The sequence below is a fragment of the Astyanax mexicanus genome, chromosome 5 (genome assembly GCF_023375975.1).
Source record: "Astyanax mexicanus isolate ESR-SI-001 chromosome 5, AstMex3_surface, whole genome shotgun sequence".
In the NCBI taxonomy this organism is placed as follows: Eukaryota; Metazoa; Chordata; class Actinopteri; order Characiformes; family Acestrorhamphidae; genus Astyanax; species Astyanax mexicanus.
This window is the reverse complement of record NC_064412.1, coordinates 1379240-1401500: the sequence shown is the minus strand read 5'-3', so window position 1 is coordinate 1401500 and position 22261 is coordinate 1379240. Positions and strand designations below refer to the sequence as shown.

At 35.6% G+C, this 22261-nt stretch overlaps 1 protein-coding gene across 1 annotated transcript in view; it reads right to left on the bottom strand.

Moving 5' to 3' along the window:
• Positions 1–22261, bottom strand: part of pdzrn3b (PDZ domain containing RING finger 3b) — a 215303-nt gene that overhangs the window by 173160 nt on the left and 19882 nt on the right. The window contains exons 2-3 of the mRNA XM_022662739.2: positions 15946–16032; positions 8647–8754 (exon numbers count right to left, since the gene is read on the bottom strand). Coding sequence (XP_022518460.1) covers positions 8647–8754; positions 15946–16032 — 195 coding nt within the window. The remainder of the gene's footprint in view (positions 1–8646; positions 8755–15945; positions 16033–22261) is intronic.

The window sequence follows — 22261 nt, the reverse complement described above, 5'->3', positions numbered from 1 at the left end:
TTGGATAAAGTACTATATAAAAGTTCAAATATATATAATTAAGCAATAATACACTTGATGTTCGTGTGCCAATATTACATGTTATAGCACAAACCTCGAGTGTATTATTATGATTATACCACAGTTCCATTATCACTGTTTATTGAATGATTTTAAAGAGTTAAAGAGGAGGAGAAAATAGGATCTGATTGGTTATAAAATAAAAACTCTGCCAGTTAAAATAGTTCCATTACTGCTGTTTGTAGCTGTGCTGTTTGGCTTGTAAGCGCTGCATCGTTGGTAGGTTAACAATGAGTACATAAATAGACTGTATTATATGAGTTAATTACTGTTGAGTACTTGGATAAAGTTAGAGAAAATACTGTATAAAAGCTCAAATATATAATTAAGCAATAATACACTTGAGGTTCGTGTGCCAATATTACACGTTATAGCACAAACCTCAAGTGTATTACTGAAAGATTTTAAAGAGTTAAAGAGGAGGAGAAAATAGGATCTGATTGGTTATAAAATAAAAACTCTGCCAGTTAAAATAGTTTTTAATTACTGCTCTGTTTAGCTTGTAAGTGCTGCATCATTGGTAGGTTAACAATAAGTACATAAATAGACTGTATTATATGAGTTAATTACTGTTGAGTACTTGGATAAAGTTGGAGAAAATACTATATGAAAGCTCAAATATATAATTAAGAAATAATACACTTGAGGTTCATGTGCCAATATTACACGTTATAGCACAAACCTCGAGTGTATTATTGAAAGATTTTAAAGAGTTAAAGAAGAGGAGAAAATAGGATCTGATAGAACGCCTCTTAGCCAATCAGATCACAGGGTTGAAACTAACTGTGGTATAAGCTAGGGTGTATTACTGCGATTATATCACAGTTCCATTATAACTGTTTATTGAAAGATTTTAAAAGAGTTAAAGAGGATCTCTTATAAAACTCTGCCAGTTAAAATAATTCCATTGCTGCTCTGTTTGTAGCTGTAGTGCTGTTTGGCTTGTAAGCGCTGCAGCATTGGTAGGTTAACAATGAGTACGTAAATAGACTGTATTATATGAGTTAATTACTGTTGAGTACTTGGATAAAGTTGGAGAAAATACTATATGAAAGCTCAAATATATAATTAAGAAATAATACACTTGAGGTTTGTGTGCAAATATTACATGTTATAGCACAAACCTCAAGTGTATTATTGAAAGATTTTAAGTTAAAGAGGAGTAGAAAATAAGATCTCTTTGGTTATAAAAACAGCTGCGCTGTTTGGCTTGTAAGCGCTGCATGGTTGCTAGGTTACCTGTATATGGGAAGAGTAATACATAGAGAGCTTCGGTTACAGTGCATTACCGGCTGATGATGGCACTCATAGAACGCCTCTTAGCCAATCAGATCGCAGGGTTGAAACTGACTGTGGTATAATCTTCTCGAATCACGTGACTTCAGTTACCGTATCGATTATTATTGAGAAGATGATGGAACCAAGATGGTGCACGGTCTGGAGGTTCACCATGCAGTCCGGGGCTGTTTATGAGCTGCACGGCTGTAGGCGATTATTACTCATCCTGCGCCGCGTCACGCCGCCTCCCGCAGCTTGTTTTCTGCAGTTTGTTTTGGTGTTGTGCTGAAATGTGTTGCGCACCTGTCGCACTGCTGCGTCACTCCGCACGAGGATCGTGTTCACCACCGCTGGCACTCAGCCAGTTTCAGCAGTGAGAGAGCTGTAATTAATGGTTTTAAAATACAGCCGGAACAATGAGTACATAAATAGACTGTATTATATGAGTTCATTACTGTACATTTACTGAGTACTGGGATAAAATTAAGATGGAGAAAATCAGTTCAAGTGATTTCCATAGTTTTTCTCAGTTTCTATCCATCACCAAGTTTCTACAACGAGTTCTTTACTAAGTTAAAAAGTTAAAAAGGGGAGATAAAAGTGAAACAGAGAAGATCAGCTTCCAAACATAAACTCTTCTACCTGTGCTCTTCTACCCAACATCTCAATAACTCTGCTGACTGACACAGAACATTCTGATTCTGTTTATTCTAATGTTATATAGAGTTAATTACAGGTAGATACTCACTGGCCCAAATAAAGATAAAGTCAGTGATCAGTGCAAGTGTCTACCTGTAATTAACTCTATATAACATTAGAATACTAAACCAAAATAAACATAAAGCCAGTGATCAGTAAGTGTGTCTAAAAACAAAGTTAATTACAGGTAGACACTCACTAATTACTGACTATCTTTATTTGGGTTTATTCTAATGCTATATAGAGTTAATAACAGGTAGACAGTCTCACTGACCACTGACACTGATTTTGATTTGGGTCAGTGAGAGTGTCTACCTACAATTAGCTGTATATAACATTAGAATACTAAACCCAAATAAACATTATTAATGTCAGTGTTCAGTGAGAGTGCCTACCCGTGATTAACTCTATATAACATTCAAACACTAAACCCAACAAAGCAGAGTGACTTACAGTGTACACTCACTGACCACTGACTTTATATATATTTGGGTTTAGTATTCTAATATTATATAGAGTTAATTACAGGTAGACACTCTTACTGACCACCCACTTTATATATTAGAATACTAAACCCAAATAAACAAAGTCAGTGATCAGTGAAAGTATCTACCTATAATTAACTCTATATATCATTAGAATACTAAACCCAAACAAACAGAGTTAATCACAGGTAGACACTATTACTGATCACTGACTTTATTCTTTATGTTTATTTGGGTTTAGTATTCTAATGTTATATAGAGTTAATTACAGGTAGACACTCTCACTAATCACTGATTTTATGTTTATTTGGGTTTAGTATTCTAATGTTATATAGAGTTAATTACAGTTAGACACTCTCACTGATCACTGACTTTATATAATATTAGAATACTAAAGCCAAATAAACATAAAATCAGTGTTCAGTGAGAGTGTCTACGTGTGATTAACTCTATATAAGTCTCACTAATCACTGATTTTATGTTTATTTGGGTTTAGTATTCTAATGTTACATAGAGTTAATTACAGGTAGACACTCCTACTGACCACTGACTCTACATAATATAAGAATACTAAACACAAATAAACATAAAGAATAAAGTCAGTGTTCAGTGAGAGTATCTACTTGTAATTAACTCAATATAACATTAGAATACTAAACCCAAATAAACAGACTTTTACAGGTAGACACTCTCACTGACCAGTAGCTTTATTGTTTTTATGTTCCATTACGCTCCTACACCAAACAGCAGTCCTTAGTTAAGACTTAACTTTCTCTTAACTCCTAATTCTCTTAAATCTCTAAACGTAAGACCCTCTGGAGACAGAGCTCGTCAAAGAGCACTTACTCTCCTAACATCTCTAACTAACTACCTTCCACTACCAGATCAGGAGAATCTCTCGCTATCTTTAATAAACTCCTGAAGACTGAGCTCTTCAAAGAGCACTTACTCTCCTAACACCTCTAACTAACTACCTTCTACTACCAGATCAGGAGAATCTCTCACTACCTTTAATAAACTCCTGAAAACAGAGCTCTTCAAAGAGCACTTACTCTCCTAACACCTCTAACACACTAACTACTTCTAACCTCATTTCCTTCTCCCCCTCCTTCACTTCTATATCCTATTATTTCCCTTCGACCTCCTTTAGGCCCTGTATAAAGATGTTTTACCTTTAACTTCTATTACTTTTGTGTTTCACTATTGTAAGTCGCTTTGGACAAAAGCATCTGCCAAATGTAATGTAATGGATCAATAAATAACAATAATTATATTAAAAACAATTCTACAGAAGCTGCAGGAAAATTAATGATACTGCAGATCCAGCTATGCTGATTACAGCAGATGTGAGATTCAGTGATTTAACTCCTCGGGTTGAACTGGGGGGAAAGTGCTGATTTAACTCAGTAGTAGAGTGGTTTTATACCGATGGCACAAATTTTAAAAATGCACTTAAAACTCCAGCTGAGCTTCTGCTCCTCATGGGGGGAAATCAGGATAAGACCACTGGCTGTTGGTTTAACTGTTTGGAATAAAAGAGAGGAAGAAAAAGAAAGAAAGAAAGAAAGAAAGAAAGCGCCGCCGGCCGTTTGGTATTAATTTCCCTCCCTTGATTAAATTTCCACACAAATTCATTTCTGGAGACGCGGTAATTAGAGATTGTGTATGGTACCACCCAGAGCGCTCAAATACAACTAAGATACACATAATTCCCCAATTCAGCACACAGAACGAGCTCAAGGCTAAAACTGCACTAACAAAGAGCATAATTACCCCCTTTTTCTACAGGCAGAGAGGCTTTTACACAGCTTTAAAAACTGGGGCAATTTGGTGCATTTATAAATCTCCTAAAGGCACCGAAAGTATGCAAGACTCGTATCGACTTTCTTCTTTTTTCTGAACGTCTCACCATTAAAATCCCTGTAGAACCGTCACTCTGTCACGGTACCTTCACACTCTGGGCAGGAAGTGCTGATTCATTATAGCAGGTCCTTCTTTGAGGACCACTCAGTAAACAGCAGACAGACCCCGGGCTCTGAGTGTCCTGTTGCTGCTTCCTTTTCTTTCTTTTGATAATCCTGGTGACTACAGCTTGAATCACTCAAAAGACGAGAACAAAAACAACACGTATGTAGGTCTAGTGGCCTCCTGAAGCAACATCTTCAGGCATGAGAACGAAAACGGTGATTAGACACTATAATAATTCAATTCAGTAACCATTTTTTATTTTAAAAGGCTCCTTTAGAGTTGCTTATGTCACTTTTTATAAAAAAAATATGGTTTAAAGTAGGGCTGCTGATTAGCTAATGATTATAATGGTAGTCGACTAATTTAGCAATAATACACTCGAGGTTCGTGCTATAACGTGTAATATTGGCACTGCTGTGCTGCAGTCGTAGACACACAAATGTATTATTGTGATTATAGCACAGTTTTATCACTATTATCACTGTTTATTGAAAGATTTTAAAGAGTTAATGAGAAGGAGAATATAGGATCTGTTTGGTTATAAAAACTCCATTACTGCTCTGTTTGTTTGTAGCTGTGCTGTTTGGTTTGTAAGCGCTGCATCGTTGCTAGGTTACCTGTATATGGCGGAAGAGTAATACATGGAGAGCTTCAGTTACAGTGCATTACCGGCTGATAACGGCACTCATAGAACACCTCTCAGCCAATCACATTGCAGGGTCGGAACTAACTGTGATATAATCTGGAGATTATTTTTCCGATTAGTCGATTATTCAACTATTTTTTCTGCCATGCTCTCCATCTGTCCATCTGTGCTTATTGTGAGTACGATTCCTGTTTCTAGCTATCTTTATCACTTTAAAACTATAGAAACAGCTGAACGTGGGATTTAAATGCCTTTTAAATGTCCAAAACATTGATCTACAAATATGGAAAGTGTAGTGCTAAGAACGTTGCAGCCCTAATTTCAAGCATATATTGACAGGTGTTTCACTGTTTATTGAAAGATTTTAAAGAGTTAATGAGAAGGAGAATATAGGATCTGTTTGGTTATAGAAACTCCATTACTGCTCTGTTTGTTTGTAGCTGTGCTGTTTGGTTTGTAAGCGCTGCATCGTTGCTAGGTTACCTGTATGTGGCGGAAGAGTAATACACGGAGAGCTTCAGTAAGAATGCATTACCGGCTGATAACGGCACTCATAAAACACCTCTCAGCCAATCACATTGCAGGGTCGGAACTAACTGTGATATAATCTGGAGATTATTTTTCCAATTAGTCTATTATTCAACTATTTTTTCTGCCATGCTCTCCATCTGTCCATCTGTGCTTATTGTGCTTAGAGTACGATTCCTTTTTTTAGCTACATCACTTCAAAACAATAGAAACAGCTGAAAGTGGGATTTAAATGCCCTTTAAATGTCCAAAACATTGATCTTCAAATATGGAAAGTGTAGTGCTATGAATTAACGATTAGTCGACAGTGAACATAGTTTTATAATTAACATTATTGATTATATCAACTCAAACGTTGCAGCCCTAATTTCAAGCATATATTGACAGGTGTTGAGGAAACCAAGTCTAGGTTTTTTCTATGATAGAACTTCAAAACCTCTGCAATTTACAAAGATATTCATGCGAACCTGCATAATATTGTGTGTTGAAAGTATGGACTCCACACAACCTCTGAAGATCTGTTTAACATTAGCAGCAGATTCTTTAAGTAGTAAGTAACTATAAATAGTGGGGTGGGCACTTGGATGGATGGATGGATGGATGGATGGATGGATGGATGGATGGATGGATGGATGGATGGATGGATGGATGGATGGATGGATGGATGGATGGATGGATGGATGGATGGATGGATGGATGGATGGATGGATGGATGGATGGATGGATGGATGGATGGATGGATGGATGGATGGATGCTTTATTTATCCCGAAGGAAATTTAGGATGAATTTAATTTACATTAAACTGCATTACTTTGATGCCACAGACAAGGTCACATGATCACATAACTAGGCTGGATGTAGAGCGAGGCAGAATGAGGTAAAGGTCCACTATGGGTGTGCCATATCATATTGTACACAATAATGTCGCCAACATCTTTGAATAAGGTGAACGATAGATATTATACCCTGAAATATGGTGCCACATCACCCACCCATAATTATATATAATAATAGAACCATCAGGGTTCTACTTTTATACTGTTTTTATCAAAATAAAAATTCACACTGTTCTCATTTCCCATTATATATCTACTAGAGACAGATTATATCTGTCCAGTATCATTTGATTTAGAGTTTATTTGGAGTGCATTATTATTATTATTATTAGTATCGTGAAATTCTGGATCATTGACTTCTGTTACAAATCTGATCAAATTCTTTCATTTTTTAATATCTCAGTATACAATAATACAATTTAATTTTGTTTTAGTAGTGTACTCTTGAAATATATCTTTTAATTCAGATGGTGTTACTGCTGTTACTCTCTACTGCAGCAGCATTTACACACTTACACACAGCACATTTACACTTTCAGCATCAAAATAACGAGAAAAAGACACAGATAAAACACAGAGAACTCTGTAACTATTAAAAGTAGAAGTTCTTTTCTTTAGAGAAACTACAGATGAAGCCAAAAAGCAGTAAGTACTGTTTCTGCTACTGGAGAAAACTGGTACAGAAAGACACATTTGAATGAAAATAAAGTGTAAATGAATCTTTAAAAGTAGAGCCAGATTTTAGAGCACACTGACATGTTCACCATGTTTATTTATTTGCGTTTAATGCAAAGACTCAAAAATAAGCACTGTTTTTTTAGACCTTTCGGTACTCGGTAGTGCCAAGACATTTTAGTCATTGCCTTTTTGGTATCCCATCCCTACTTTCCACCCTAAATACCATCAACGAAACTGACGTAGACAGGATTACTGATATAGAATGACCAAAATGGCAACTAAAAACGCAGCAGTTGAACATACCCTCCCTTTAGGACAGTGTTAAGACTACATTATAGTACAAATATTTACATTAACTCAACTAAACAATCACAGAGCTCTGGGCCACCAAACGCACGGGGTAAAATAACACATAATTTATTACACACATATAATGCATGCATTGTTACACGCAGAGGTTTCACGCCACTCTAAAAGCAAACCTTTATAGACGTGAGTTTCTATACACCCTAAAAAAAAGTGACCTCCAGACGCTACCGGCCTTTTCTAACAGAGCAGATTCTGTTCTGAGGGAAGAGAGGAGCTTTCTTATAGAAAAAGACACAGAAACAGAGAACTCTGTAACTATTAAAAGTAAAAGTTCTTTCTTTTCTTTAGAGAAATTACAGATGAAGTCAGAGAGCGGTGAGTACTGTTTCCTAAACCTTCAAATAAAGACTCTTAGAAACTGGATAAAAAAAAAAAAACTGCTACAGGAAGACGTCTGGCTGACCCACATGGAAACAGCAGCTTTAGCCTTTAGCTCTTTAGATTAACATGATTAAGAACTGAGTATCAATTTCAGCAGAGAAGAGAATTAGAATTAGAATTAGAGTTAATCTGACAGGAGAAGAACTGCAGTAATAAAGTTATTGATAAAATAAAGATAAAATAAAACCATACAGCACTGCTACTGGACTATTAAACAACTAAACAATAGTCCATCAACAGCAAAATCTATTATATCACATTTAAATGCAATTCTTTGTCTGCAACGGTGCTACTATTTTAAATACAGAAAACATTACAAATTTATTACACACATTCAATGCATGCATTGTGCATTGTGCTGAGGTTTCACGCCACACCCTAAAAAAAGTGACCTCCAGAAGCTACCGGCCTTTTCTAACAGAGCAGATTCTGTTCTGAGGGAAGAGAGGAGCTTTCTGAGGAACGGCAGCAGTTCCTTCACCAGTCTGTAAACCACGTCTACTCAGTTACTCAGCTCAGCACAAGCGGGGGGTTGTGCGATATTTACATTTCAGCTCTGGTTTATGCTTGGAGGTCTGAGCCAAACAAATCTCTGACTATCCACGACTCCTCTGAGCCATGCTGCTACTATCAGGCTATTACAATGTAATAATCATTATTTTACACTCCAGCAGTTAAGAAAGCAACTGAAAAGTTAAATAAACCCGCCACACCCACCTCCATTATCCTGTCGTGAATCTGAAGACCTCCTTCTTTATCCGTTGGTCCGTTCTCTATGATCTTTGATACAAAGATGCCTTCATTCGAGGTTCCATCTTCATTATCCTAAAAAAGAAAGTTACAGATTCCTGTGAACATTTTATGAGTACAACTAGAGATTTAGAATTCTATATATTGATATTTTAACATTTCATAACATACGTTTTCATCTTGTATCAACAATAAGCATATCAAGAATCATACTAATTATCAGTCCTCTAGTTCTCTCGTAAAAGACTCCATTTCCCAATATGCATCTGCGCTTAACCCTCCAGACATGCCAAATAACATGGAGCCTCGGCGTTCCGGCTCACCATACTCTTGAGATTGCTTTCACCTGGACTCTTTAGTATACATAGCCCATGCTTCCACTCACTCCTCACCCGGTATTGAATCTATTTTATAGCCTTTCTACCTCGTGTTATAATAATAAGAGCGCACTTAAAAATTAAAACATTTAAAAGTTTCTTTGATTTAACCAAATTGAAAACCTCTGGAATATAATCAAGAGGAAGATGGATGATCACAAACCATCAAACCACCAAACTGAACTGCTTAAATTTTTGCACCAGGAGTAAAGCAACAAAGTTATCCAAAAGCAGTGTGTAAGACTGGTGGAGGAGAACATGATGCCAAGATGCATGAAAACTGTGATTAAAAACCGGGGTTATTCCACCAAATATTGATATCTTGTTTTCTTTGCATTATTTGAGGTCTGAAAGCTCTGCATCTTTTTTTTTTTGTTATTTCAGCCATTTCTCATTTTCTGTAAATAAATGCTCTAAATGAGAATATTTTTATTTGTAATTTGGGAGAAATGTTGTCTGTAGTTTATAGAATAAAACAACAATGTTCATTTTACTCAAACATAAACCTATAAATAGCAAAATCAGAGAAACTGATTCAGAAACTGAAGTGGTGTTTTCATTTTTTCCAGCACGAATGCTAGCAAGTTAGCATAACAAGCTAACACACTGGAGTATAGTTATCATGAAAATACCATGAAATATAGTAATAGAAATATTGTGATATTATTTTAGGGACATATCGCCCACCCTTACTGGCCTTATTGGTATTTTAGCTAGCTCGTCACTAAAGTTAGCTAGCTTTTTGCTAAGGTTAACTAGCTTGTAGCTAGCTTTAGTTCTCCCCCGGAAATATTAGTATTTTAGCTAGCTCAACGCTACGGTTAGATAGTTCATCCCTAGCTTTAGTTCTCCCCCGGTAACATTAGTATTTTAGCTAGTTCATCACTAAAGTTAGCTAGCTCATCACTAGCCTGTTGCTAGCTTTAGTTCTCTCCCCAGAAACATTAGTATTTTAGCTAGCTCATCACTAAAGTTAGCTAGCTTGTTGCTAAGCTTAACTAGCTTGTCACTAGCTTTAGTTCTTCCCAGAAACATTAGTATTTTAGCTAGCTCACCGCTACGGTTAGCTAGTTCATCCCTAGATTTAGTTCTCCCCCCAGAAACATTAGTATTTTAGCTAGCTCAACAGCCATGTGTAAATGGATAAACAATGAAATCAATGCAGAATAATCTTTCTGCTGACTCTGATCTTGAGTATTAGATAGATGTTCTGATCTCTGTTTGCTGATTCAGGCAGATCTGTGGATATAATTCCCCCTGCAGCGGGTGAGGGTCTGTATTCTCCAGTAAACAAGTTTGTTTTTGTTGTTGTTGTGATGAGGAGGAGGAGGAGGAAAGCAGCAGAGAGGAAGCAGGAATAATTAGCTGCAGTGTTCTCAGCTTGACTTCCTGCGGTTTTTCAACTATTCCATTAAATCGAGAGCTCAGTATCTCAGGGTCTGGCGTGCAGCGGGTACAGGGTTTGATGTGGTCGGGTGAATTGTTTCGAGCCCCCTGGAGCCAAACGCTATCAGTTTATTGTGGTGTGATGAACACCGAATAGAAGGAAGGCCTTTATCCTTCACATCCAAATTACCTCCACCTTCTAGTGTTGGTAGTCAAGAGCGCTAGAGCCGAGTCCGAATCGAGACCAAAACCAGATTAAGATTTAAAAATAAAAACATTAAAGTATATTTTATATTCATCAAAATGATGTTTAATCTGTGTATCTTCTAAAATTTAATCAGAAGTCACTACATCAAGTTCTACGTCAACTGAATCAAATTCTATTCATTTTTATTATAAAATGTAAAAAACGATCACAATTTGCCCTTAAACAGCTAATCTCTAAGGTTACCTAGCTTTAGTTCTCTCCCTGGTAACATTCACATTTTGGCTAGTTAATCGCTAAAGTTAGCTAGCTCATCACTAGCATTAGTTCTCCCCCAGAAACCCTGGCTGTGAAAGAAATGGTTCCCTACTCCCTCTTTAGTGTTGCGCTATTTAGGGAGACACAATGTAGTTCACTAATTAGTGGTAAAACTGGAGTGAATTCAGACACTACCTCATCATTATCATGCGCCACCACCGGTCACATAAACACACACAGGTGAGAGAAAGGGTTAAACTGTGTTTAAAACTCCATAAACACACTGAACTGAGCTCTGAATTAAAGTTAGTGAAGCTCTAAGCTGATCATGGAGTCATTAATCTTTCTCTGCCTGTTATATTTACACTGTTTAAAAGATAACCCTCACATTATTGAACTACATGAAGAAAATCCGAAACTAACAGCGAACACCAGCTCACAGTGTTGCCAGATTGGGTGGTTTCATGCCAAATGTAGAGTTGTGTCTGAAATTATCTGAAGGAAACGCTGTGATTTGACGGGTGGACAAAACTACCAAGTGTAAGGAGTTTGTAAATTGATACAGAGCTTTTATTCCTGCTGATTGAAATTTGAAGTTGTGTTTGTTCGTTATTATATGAGTATTTATTTCTTCCATTGCTAAAAGCTTATTTTTATGTAACGTTATTGTATTTATTTATTTTTTTTGGTTTGTATGTCCAATGATACAACGCACAAAACACATATATAATACAAACATGCAGATAAACTCATTTAAATGTCGTTTTTTTGGTATTAGTGATATTTAAGATATTAGAGGATTTTTTATTTAAGATCATGTTGGAATAAACCCCTTTAATATTGTTGATATGATGAACATTAGCTGTTTGGGTGGTTTTCTCAGTATTTTGGCAGATTTTAAACACGTTTTACCCAGTAAATTGGTTTTATCTGAATTCCACTGTAACAATCTGCCAACCCTGGTGGCTCGCTGTCCGCTCCATTTGTTCAGCTGTCTGTTGCTTAGTAGCGAGACCCGCAATGCATTCTGGGACACATTCAGCTCGCTTAGTAAGCAGCGATGTTTACTATAAATCATGATGCATTATGGGAGTTTTAGTGCCCTCAAAATCACTCTCGAATTCCCCCTTACGATTCGGACACTCAAAGAAAAATGGCTGACATACTCAATAGTGCCCTAACTAGTAAATAGGGAGCCATTTGGGTCACAGCCCTTTTTTTTTAGCTAGCTTACCACCAGGGTTAGCTAGCTTGTTGCTAAGGTTAGGTAGCTCTAGTTCTCTCCACAGTAACATTCATATTTTAGCTAGCTCGTCACTAAAGTTAGCAAGCTCATCACTAGCCTGTCGCTAGCTTTAGTTCTCTCCCCAGAAACATTAGTATTTTAGCTAGCTCGTCACTAAAGTTAGCTAGCTTTTTGCTAAGGTTAACTAGCTTGTAGCTAGCTTTAGTTCTCCCCCGGAAATATTAGTATTTTAGCTAGCTCAACGCTACGGTTAGATAGTTCATCCCTAGCTTTTAGTTCTCCCCCGGTAACATTAGTATTTTAGCTAGCTCACTGCTAAGGTTAGCTAGTTCATCCCAAGATTTAGTTCTCCCCTGGTAACATTTGTATTTTAGCTAGTTCATCACTAAAGTTAGCTAGCTCATCACTAGCCTGTTGCTAGCTTTAGTTCTCTCCCCAGAAACATTAGTATTTTAGCTAGCTCAACGCTACGGTTAGCTAGTTCATCACTAAGGTTAGCTAGTTCATCCCTAGCTTTAGTTCTTGCCCGGTAACATTTGTATTTTAGCTAACTCGTCACTAAGGTAAGCTAGCTTGTTGCTAAGGTTATCTAGCTTGTCGCTAGCTTTAGTTCTCCCCTGGAAATATTAGTATTTTAGCTAGCTCACCACTAAGGTTAGCTAGTTCATCCCTAGCTTTAGTTCTCCCCCGGTAACATTAGCATTTTAGCTAGCTTGTCACTAAGGTAAGCTAGCTTGTTGCTAAGGTTAGCTAGCTTTAGTTCTCTGCCTGGTAATGTTAATTTTTTTGGCTAGCTCATCACTAAAGTTAGCTAGCTTATTAATAGCATTAGTTCTGTCCCAGGTAACATGAGTGTGTTAGCTGGCTTGTTGCTAAGATTAGTGCTCTCCCTGATTACATTAGTATGTTAGCTAGTTTACTGCTAGCATTAGTTATCTCGCTAGTTTGTACTTATCTTTCCTTTTTTTCTAAATGTCTGGAAAAATTAGTGGTGGTCCCTGAGGTCTCTGTTAGAATAACAAAGCAATTATAGCCTTTTAAATACAACCAAATTTTAAACAATCATAGTTCGGAAAATCTAAACTGTTTTCTTTACCTAAATGTTGCAAAATTTACAATATGCTGAATGTTTCTTCAGCAGAACCATCTGTTATGTGGAAAAACGTATCTAGAAAGTATCGAGGCTAAGAATCTAATATTCAAAAGTAGAAAAAATAGGAATAAGTGAAAATGTTCCCCCTTTTTACAGATTGATTCTGGATTTTTTAAACCTCATTGTTATACTGGAAAAAAGAAGGAAATTATGAAAATACATAAAAATAAGAAAAAGACATCTACTGGTTAAGGACTGTAGAAATTTTGTGTTGATGTTATGGAAAGCGCACATTAATGAACAGTTATCCTATTTTTAATTCACTACTTTACACATACACAAAGTGGATGCCAAGTGGCTAACACTACTGCCTTACAAAGAGAAGGTCCGTGTTTAATTGTCAAATTAAAATGAATGTAACCAACAAACAAATTAACTGTATAGAGAAATAAAATCTCTATACCTGTGGACATAATAGCCTGTATTCTAAAAATAATAAGAATCAAATAATCTCACAAACTCTCACAAACTGAAAATAAAACATAAATAAGGAAGAAATCTACTGTAGTTTAATGGAAAAATCTGGTTAAGGATTGTAGGTATTTTCTGATCATGTTACGAAAAATGTACTGACTCAAAGAACCAATCAGAAATAACCAAGGAAATATATTCACGTTGCTCAGCAAAATGCGTTTTCATGATTGGTTTAGAGATTTTTTTCAGAGATTATTTAATAAATAGTAATTGTTTGCATTACGCTTAAAGGGAAAAAAACTAAAACAAATTTTGGAGGGGGGGTGGGGGTGGCTAATGCCCCCCTCAGCCCCCTCTAAAACCAGCCCTGCAGTGCTTCACACTCGGGAAGTCTTTCTAGTGACAGACTGTCTCTCGTTTAATACTGATAAGTACGCTGAGATCTATGTTGTGGGCACCTGTATCCACTTGCGTGAGGTTTAAGGTGATGTTGAGTTGAGAAGTGAGAGGCTGGTTTATCTGCAGTGAGCTGATTACTGCTGAGATATTTATCTCTACTGGACTACAGGTTCCATCACGCCATGTGGGTTACAGTTGATGAGTGATGATCAAAAGAAGATCAAAGAGAAGACATAAAATAAAAATAAAAGTCTTTATCTGGACCCTTTTTAATCTACTTTAATCAGACCTGTATTTAGTTCTAGGCTTGAGTAGAAGTTGAAGTGTTTTTTAAGCTCCACATTTAAGTACTAAATTATTTAACATTTTTGTACTTGAGTACTGCAAGTAGTTTAATATAAAATGTAAAAAATGTAAGGAAATCAACTATTCAACTATTCTTACCTTTATAAATGCCATTTCACTATTATATGCAATAGATTTAATCTAGTTTTGTCAATCTATTTAAAAAATGTAATCAGATTAATCTGATTAAAGCATGTGTGTATCTACACTGAGAGAATATAGAACCAGAGTGTGTGTTATAGTATATCACAAAGACCGATGGACCAAGCTCCTTTCTTTTATTGATTTTATTTCTGTAAGTACCATATTTTTAACACTATAATGCACCTTAAAATACTTTAAATATTTTCTCAAAACCTCATAAATGCTTGTATGTATATATTTCTTTAATAAACACATTTTCTAAACTCAGACAAGCTTTAATTAAACTTCAATTGTTTGTATTTTACCCAAAAAGTCTAATTAAGGGAGCGCCTATGTTACAAAAACAATGCGACATATATATTTTTTCATCAGAGCTCTCCAGAAGATCTCCAGCACCATGGAGCAGCATTAGCATTAGCTACTAACCACTATTGCCCTGTTCACAGGTCACAATTATCAGCCTGTAGCCTGCTGCTAACCCTGAAAAGCACTGCTGGAGCTGCATTAGCATTACCCGCTAACCACAGCACTAAGCTCTAGCTCTTTCACCATTCAAAGGTGAGTATTATCGGACTGTAGCCTGCTGCTAACCCTGGCTAGCACTGCTGGAGCAGCATTAGCATTAGCCACTAACCATGCTGAGCACTAACTAACCCTTTCACTGCTCAAAGGTGAGTATATTGGACTCTAGTCTGTGCATTTACAGTGCTAAAACAAGCTACGTGGGATGAACCGCTAGCTAATAGCGCCCTGACTTACCGGAACACTCAGGGTAATGCTAATGCTAATGCTGCTGCACCCAGCCTTAGTGGAAATCTGGAAACCTAATCTTACTCTAAATAGTAAAGTGCTTTACTCACCCAAATTAACGGTTTTCGGGAGAGAAATATGTGTAGATTAACATCCAGCGCTTGTTTGACTTAAAAAAATATATATATATTTAAGAATTACAGTTATGTTTACTTAACTTAGCTTTACTTAACTTAGTTACACCCACCACCCCATCACCACCCAGTGGTAAGACCTGCTGAATTAAAAGAAAATCATGTTGATACCCCTGTTCTTTACTAGTGTCGCTTAAAATGCACCTCATATAATCCGGTGCTCCTTATAGTGTAAAAAAAAAAAAATAACATTTTTAAGTTACTACATGATTCCTTCCTCATGTGTGCCTTTATAGTCTGAATCACTTCTGTATTCATTTACTATGTAAGAAAAAATAAATAAAGAAAAGCATTAAATGAGAAGGTGTAGACAAATTTTGGCTAGTACTGTAAAGGGTCAGAAAGTTATATATTTATGTATTTATTATATATTTGGTAATCTTTTGTAGACTTACCGTAGATGGTCTTCCCCCAACAATATTAAAGCCCAATGATCCAGACTCCCTGTAGAGAACAACGCTCACACTTTTATTCTCACCACCCTGAAGAGAAAACAAAAGAATTTTTTAGAATTTTGTGGAAATAAAAGGCATTTCATGCAAACAATTTAGAAAATATTGAGGAAAATTGATCTCTAAACAATTTGTCTGTAATACCACCAATTAATGGGCAATATGGTAAAAAATCACAAGGTTTTAAGACATTTCCACAATACAAACAAAATGTATTATAATATTTTTGATAAACACAGGTAAAAATGCACCTGTACATTACTATAAATCACTGTTATATTGTTCACCTCTGACACAAACACCCATAATTCCCATACCATTGTATCTATGCGGGTGGTAGGTGTAGGGGTGGGCAATATGACCCTAAAATTATATCACAATATATGAGGGTGTTTTTGGGATAAAAAAATATTATTGGCGATACGACAAAAGACCTACTTTTTTGTAATTAATTACAAGAGTATACTACTGTAACAAAATAAATATAAATACTTTTTACTTAGTATACAGTATAGATACTTACAGTAACTTCCGAAGAATCTAATTTTGTGTAAAATAATGACAAATGTTACGCTACAATTGTAAAATTATTGTAAAATGTAGCAAAATAAAAAGCGACAAAAATGTAAGAAAGAAATGCAACCACAAAAATCTCAAAACCACAAAAATGCTCATTGCTATATTGCTATATTTTCACACACATAATTCATTCATAAATCATTGTTTCGTTAAAACAGAGGTATACGAATATGAGTTGATGAGTTGATGCCAGTGCAATAATTTAATGTATATAAGTTTTTTTTACTTATAAACACACATTTTCCACACCAGCAGATGACAGACATGACTCTCCAAACCATCACTGATCATCAGTAAATTTACATTTCATTTAAAGGAAATCAAGGGTTCAGAGTCTGGAGGAAGAGTGATGGTTTGGAGAGACGTGTCGTCAACTGCTAGATTTCATTTTCCAGCAGGACTCTTGGCACACTGCCCACACTGCTTTCCAAAGCTATCAATTGGTCTTACTGTATATAATATTCTAAAATTCATTGGCTGTAAGCTTCATAATCAATAACATTAAAATACTTAAATAAACACTTAAAATAGATCAATCTTTGTTTAATACATCTATATAATATATGAGTTTCACATTTTTAACTTTATTAAGGGTTAAATCTTGTTCTTTTCACATTTTAAGTGTATATTAATAAACATGCAGCCGACAGCTCTATTTCTCTCTCTCTCTCTCTCGGCAGGAGATGAGTGCTAACCCCTCTTTCTAGCAGAAGTATGCTGGTGCTCTGGAGTCGAATGTCACTGTTCTGTGTGCACCACCAGTATCCAGTCTCTAAATATATATTACAGATATTACTGGTATGTACAGTGCCAGCCATCTGTAGGCCCTACAGAGGAATGCAGCTCTCTAGAGCAGGTCATCCACCCAACAACTCCACGAGTGCTAAAATGAGAACGTGGTTCATCACCGCTGTTCTGTTTTACACTATTTAAGACCAGATTTCACGTGTTGAAAGCCAGAGATGTGTAGTAATGAAGAAGAGCTACTTCACTACTGTACTTAAGTAGTAAAAAACTGTATCTGTACTTTACTGGAGTATATATTTTCAACTACAACCACATTTACTTCACTACTAGTGGTGTCACGATTCTCTAAATCCTCGATTCATTTTTTTTTTTTTTCGATTTTAGGGTCATTCGATTCGATTCTCGATTTTCTTTTTTCTTTTTTTTACCGCAGAGAGGCCTATGCCAGTTTTAGATTAGTCTATGGTCAGTCATTGGTTTGATTCATCAAATTTACAATATCTTATTTCAAAAGGTGGGCTTGATAAAAGTGATGCAAAGTGATACAAGTGATCTGTAATACACCACATTAGGCACTAATGGTCAAATTTAAATAATTTAATTAAGATATATATGTAATGCCATCTAGTGGCTTTTTGGTAGCAGCAGTGTGCACTATTAAAACAGCAATGTGCAACATAACAAAATAAATAATAAAAAATACAGGAACAGTCATGTACAAAATAATAGAACAATTAGAGCCTTAACAAACTGAACTCTATCCTACTGTAACAGTTAAACATGAAAAATAAGACTTTAAGACTTTTTCGGTCCCTGAGAATGACACGTTTTTTTCTTTAATAAAGATATATTATTAACTTTATCTGAGAGAAAGATGCTCCTTAAGGTACCAAAACTATTAACATATTTGAGGCTAGACAAAACAACTGTTATTTTTATATTTTTTATATTTTATTTTATATTTTATATATTTTATATATTTTTTATATTTTGCGGGAGGGATCGTCAATCCTCTTTTTGACTTTGATGCTCGAGACCATGACATCATTTCGATCGATTTTGATGAAATATCGAAATCGTGACACCCCTATTCACTGCAAATTTTCCCTGAGTTTAAGACTTTTCCTCCAGACCAGATAACCAAGCTTTTGTGTGTCTGTGTCTTTAAACCTAAATTATTATATTTCTTCTGATATGACGCCTCCTGGGAACTAAAATTCTAAAATTCATTTACAGTATATATGTTTTTTTAACCCCTGATCCTAGTATCCCAACGGCTTGTTAAAAAAATATGTTATAAAATGTTAGGAATCATTCCAAACCCACATTTTCACTAAATCCAGAGCGGTAGATTCTCTGCTGTGTCTCACCGGGTTGATTACGCTGCTCTAATCTCTTGGCCTTAAGTTAAAATTAATCTTACAGTTTGCTGTTTAGCTTCTCTTTTAAGAAACTTTGCTTAAAACTAATATAAGACTTAATGTAAATGCACTTTATGGGTTGACGCTACAGCCAATAGTGAGTGTCCTTTACACTGTAAGGCCGGATAAGTTGAATTTACTTAAAGAAATTGAGGAAAGTTAAGTAATGGGGAATGAAAACTTGAGTTAGCATAAATTAAAACATCAAGTTTTAATTACAACTAAAGGGGAAGTTGATTTATTTGTAAGGCAGCCCAAGGGGGGGAATCACTACACACTGATGGTGAGTGTCAGTCAGAAACTGTTGGACACGCCCAGTATGCAAATAGATTGTGACAGAAGCCAATAGAAAAGAAGATGTTAATGGCAAAACAAACTAAACTCAGTTATTATATAAGTTGGTTCAACTCAAAGTTCAATCTCAGTTTGAATAGTTCAGAGTATGTGCTCACAAATTCAGTTCAACTAACTCAAAATAGTTGAGTATTGGTTAGAAATATCCAATTTTATGTAAAACAGATTTAAATCATTTGAGTTCAAACAGCGTATGGGTTTGCAGTGCAGCTTAAACATAAATAATATAAATAATATGATATTTAAACTTTCAAATTATTTCTGTAATAACTACACAATGCAAAATGTGTACTTTTACTTTTAGTACATGAGCAGAACATTTTAAAATAAACTACTTGCAATACTTAAGTACTTTAGTGGACACATACCTTTATAAAAGAGGCCACAACACCCATACAAACTCACAGATACACTCCTGCACCATCACAATACACTCCAGCCAAGAGGAATAAATGCTTGTGAACATAACAGTGTTTAAATAAATGATAATTTTTATAGTAAAGCAGCCCTGAAACTAAAATAAACAGTAAAACTGACGATTATATCTGTGTTCCACATGGTTTTCGAATGTGTGTTACTTCTTATTTACAGCTAAAAGCAAAAATGTAAAAACTGTTTATACAAGTGTGTTTTTACACTGAGACTCCATGAATTAACATTAAAAACCCTTTAAAAATTTACAGTAAAGGGTTTTTATCATTTAAATTTACAGATTTTGACGGTTTTTACAGAAGATTTATTGAAACAGATGTTTTTACTGTGGTTTTCAGGTATATTTTTTATTTATATGGTTATTTTCTGTACTTCTACTTAAATATGTTGCTTAAAGGACACTTTAACTTCTGCTCAAGTCACTTTTCTGTTAGAGTACTTTTACTTCTGGATCTCAAGTACTTTATGCATGTCTGTTGAAAGCACACAAGCATGATGACCCAGAAGGAAAGGCATGCACCGGCCTTCAGGACGCTCTGACATCAGGAGACGTTGCATCGTCTTGCACCATCTACTTCAGGGCATGAGAGGCGTGCTGTCGCAGCTCCGGCGAGAGCAGCTGAGTCAACAGCTCGCGTTGTTAAGTAGACGGACTCAATCCTGCAGACGACAGCCTGCTATCATCACACAGCTTTCTGCAGACCACGTGAGCGTTCACCTAACCTCACGCCGGAGCGTTCAGCGAGAACAACGAGAGGCCACCAGAAAACTCATCCTCTCTCAGACACAACTCAGACCTCTCGCTCCTCCTCTCACTCAGAGTGATGCTCCACCATTCAACAGACTGTGATTAAGAAAAATTAACTAAGCTAAATAGAGACACACCAGAGCGTATCATCATACATACAATTAAAAATGATGAGTTTCTTTGATTTTACCAAATTGAAAACCTCTGGAATATAATCAAGAGGAAGATGGATGATCACAAGCCATCAAACCACCAAACTGAACTGCTTGAATTTTTGCACCAGGAGTAAAGCAGCATAAAGTTATCCAAAAGCAGTGTGTAAGACTGGTGGAGGAGAACATGATGCAGAGATGCATGAAAAAAAAACTGTGATTAAAAACTGTGATTGGCTATTCCTCCAAATATTGATTGTTTCTGAACTCTTAAAACTTTATGAATATGAACTTGTTTTCTTTGCATTATTTGAGGTCTGAAAGCTCTGTATCTTTTTTGTTATTTCAGTCATTTCTCATTTTCTGTAAATAAATGCTCTAAATGAGAATATTTTTATTTGTAATTTGGGAGAAATGTTGTCTGTAGTTTATAGAATAAAACAACAATGTTCATTTTACTCAAACATAAACCTATAAATAGCAAAATCAGAGAAACTGATTCAGAAACTGAAGTGCTCTCTTCATTTTTTTTTTTTTTTCAGAGCTGTATATAATTTTATTCCAAGCTGTGTTTCAAAGTGTTGGTTGCAGCCAAGATAGGAAGGGTCTTTGTTAGGACTATGGGGGTAGTAGAGGTCAGCGATATGGCCTATTTTATCATAATTTTTTTAAGAGTACACTACTTTATTTAGTATAAATGCAAGTGTATATGAATATAGTATTGTTTTTATACATACAGCGGAACAAAACTATAAAATATGTCTATTTCATAAACAGTAACTTCCCAATACTCTGATTTTGTATAAATTATTATTGTTATAGTAAAATGTAGCAATAAAAAAATGTAAATGCAAAATAAAAATGTAATGTACCCTCAAAGATCTACCATGTAAACTGCAAACAATTAAAAGTACTGCTGCAAAGTAAAATGCAAACAATTAAAAGCTAAATCAGACCCTAAAACCAATCCTAACCCAAACATTACCCCTAAACAGACTCTAAAACCAACCCTATACCAAACCTAAAGCCTAAATCAGACCCTAAAATCAACCCCATCCCAAACCTAAAGCCTAAATCAGACCCTAAAATCAACCCTATCCCAAACCTAAAGCCTAAATCAGACCCTAAAACCAACCCTAACCAAAACCTATAGCCTAAATCAGACCCTAAAACCAACCCTATCCCAAACCTAAAGCCTAAATCAGACCCTAAAACCAACCCTATCCCAAACCTAAAGCCTAAATCAGACCCTAAAATCAACCCCATCCCAAACCTAAAGCCTAAATCAGACCCTAAAATCAACCCTAACCCAAACCTAAAGCCTAAATCAGACCCTAAAATCAACCCTTTTTTTTTTTCAGAGCTGTATATAATTTTATTCCAAGCTGTGTTTCAAAGTGTTGGTTGCAGCCAAGATAGGAAGGGTCTTTGTTAGGACTATGGGGGTAGTAGAGGTCAGCGATATGGCCTATTTTATCATAATTTTTTTAAGAGTACACTACTTTATTTAGTATAAATGCAAGTGTATATGAATATAGTATTGTTTTTATACATACAGCGGAACAAAACTATAAAATATGTCTATTTCATAAACAGTAACTTCCCAATACTCTGATTTTGTATAAATTATTATTGTTATAGTAAAATGTAGCAATAAAAAAATGTAAATGCAAAATAAAAATGTAATGTACCCTCAAAGATCTACCATGTAAACTGCAAACAATTAAAAGTACTGCTGCAAAGTAAAATGCAAACAATTAAAAGCTAAATCAGACCCTAAAACCAATCCTAACCCAAACATTACCCCTAAACCAGACTCTAAAACC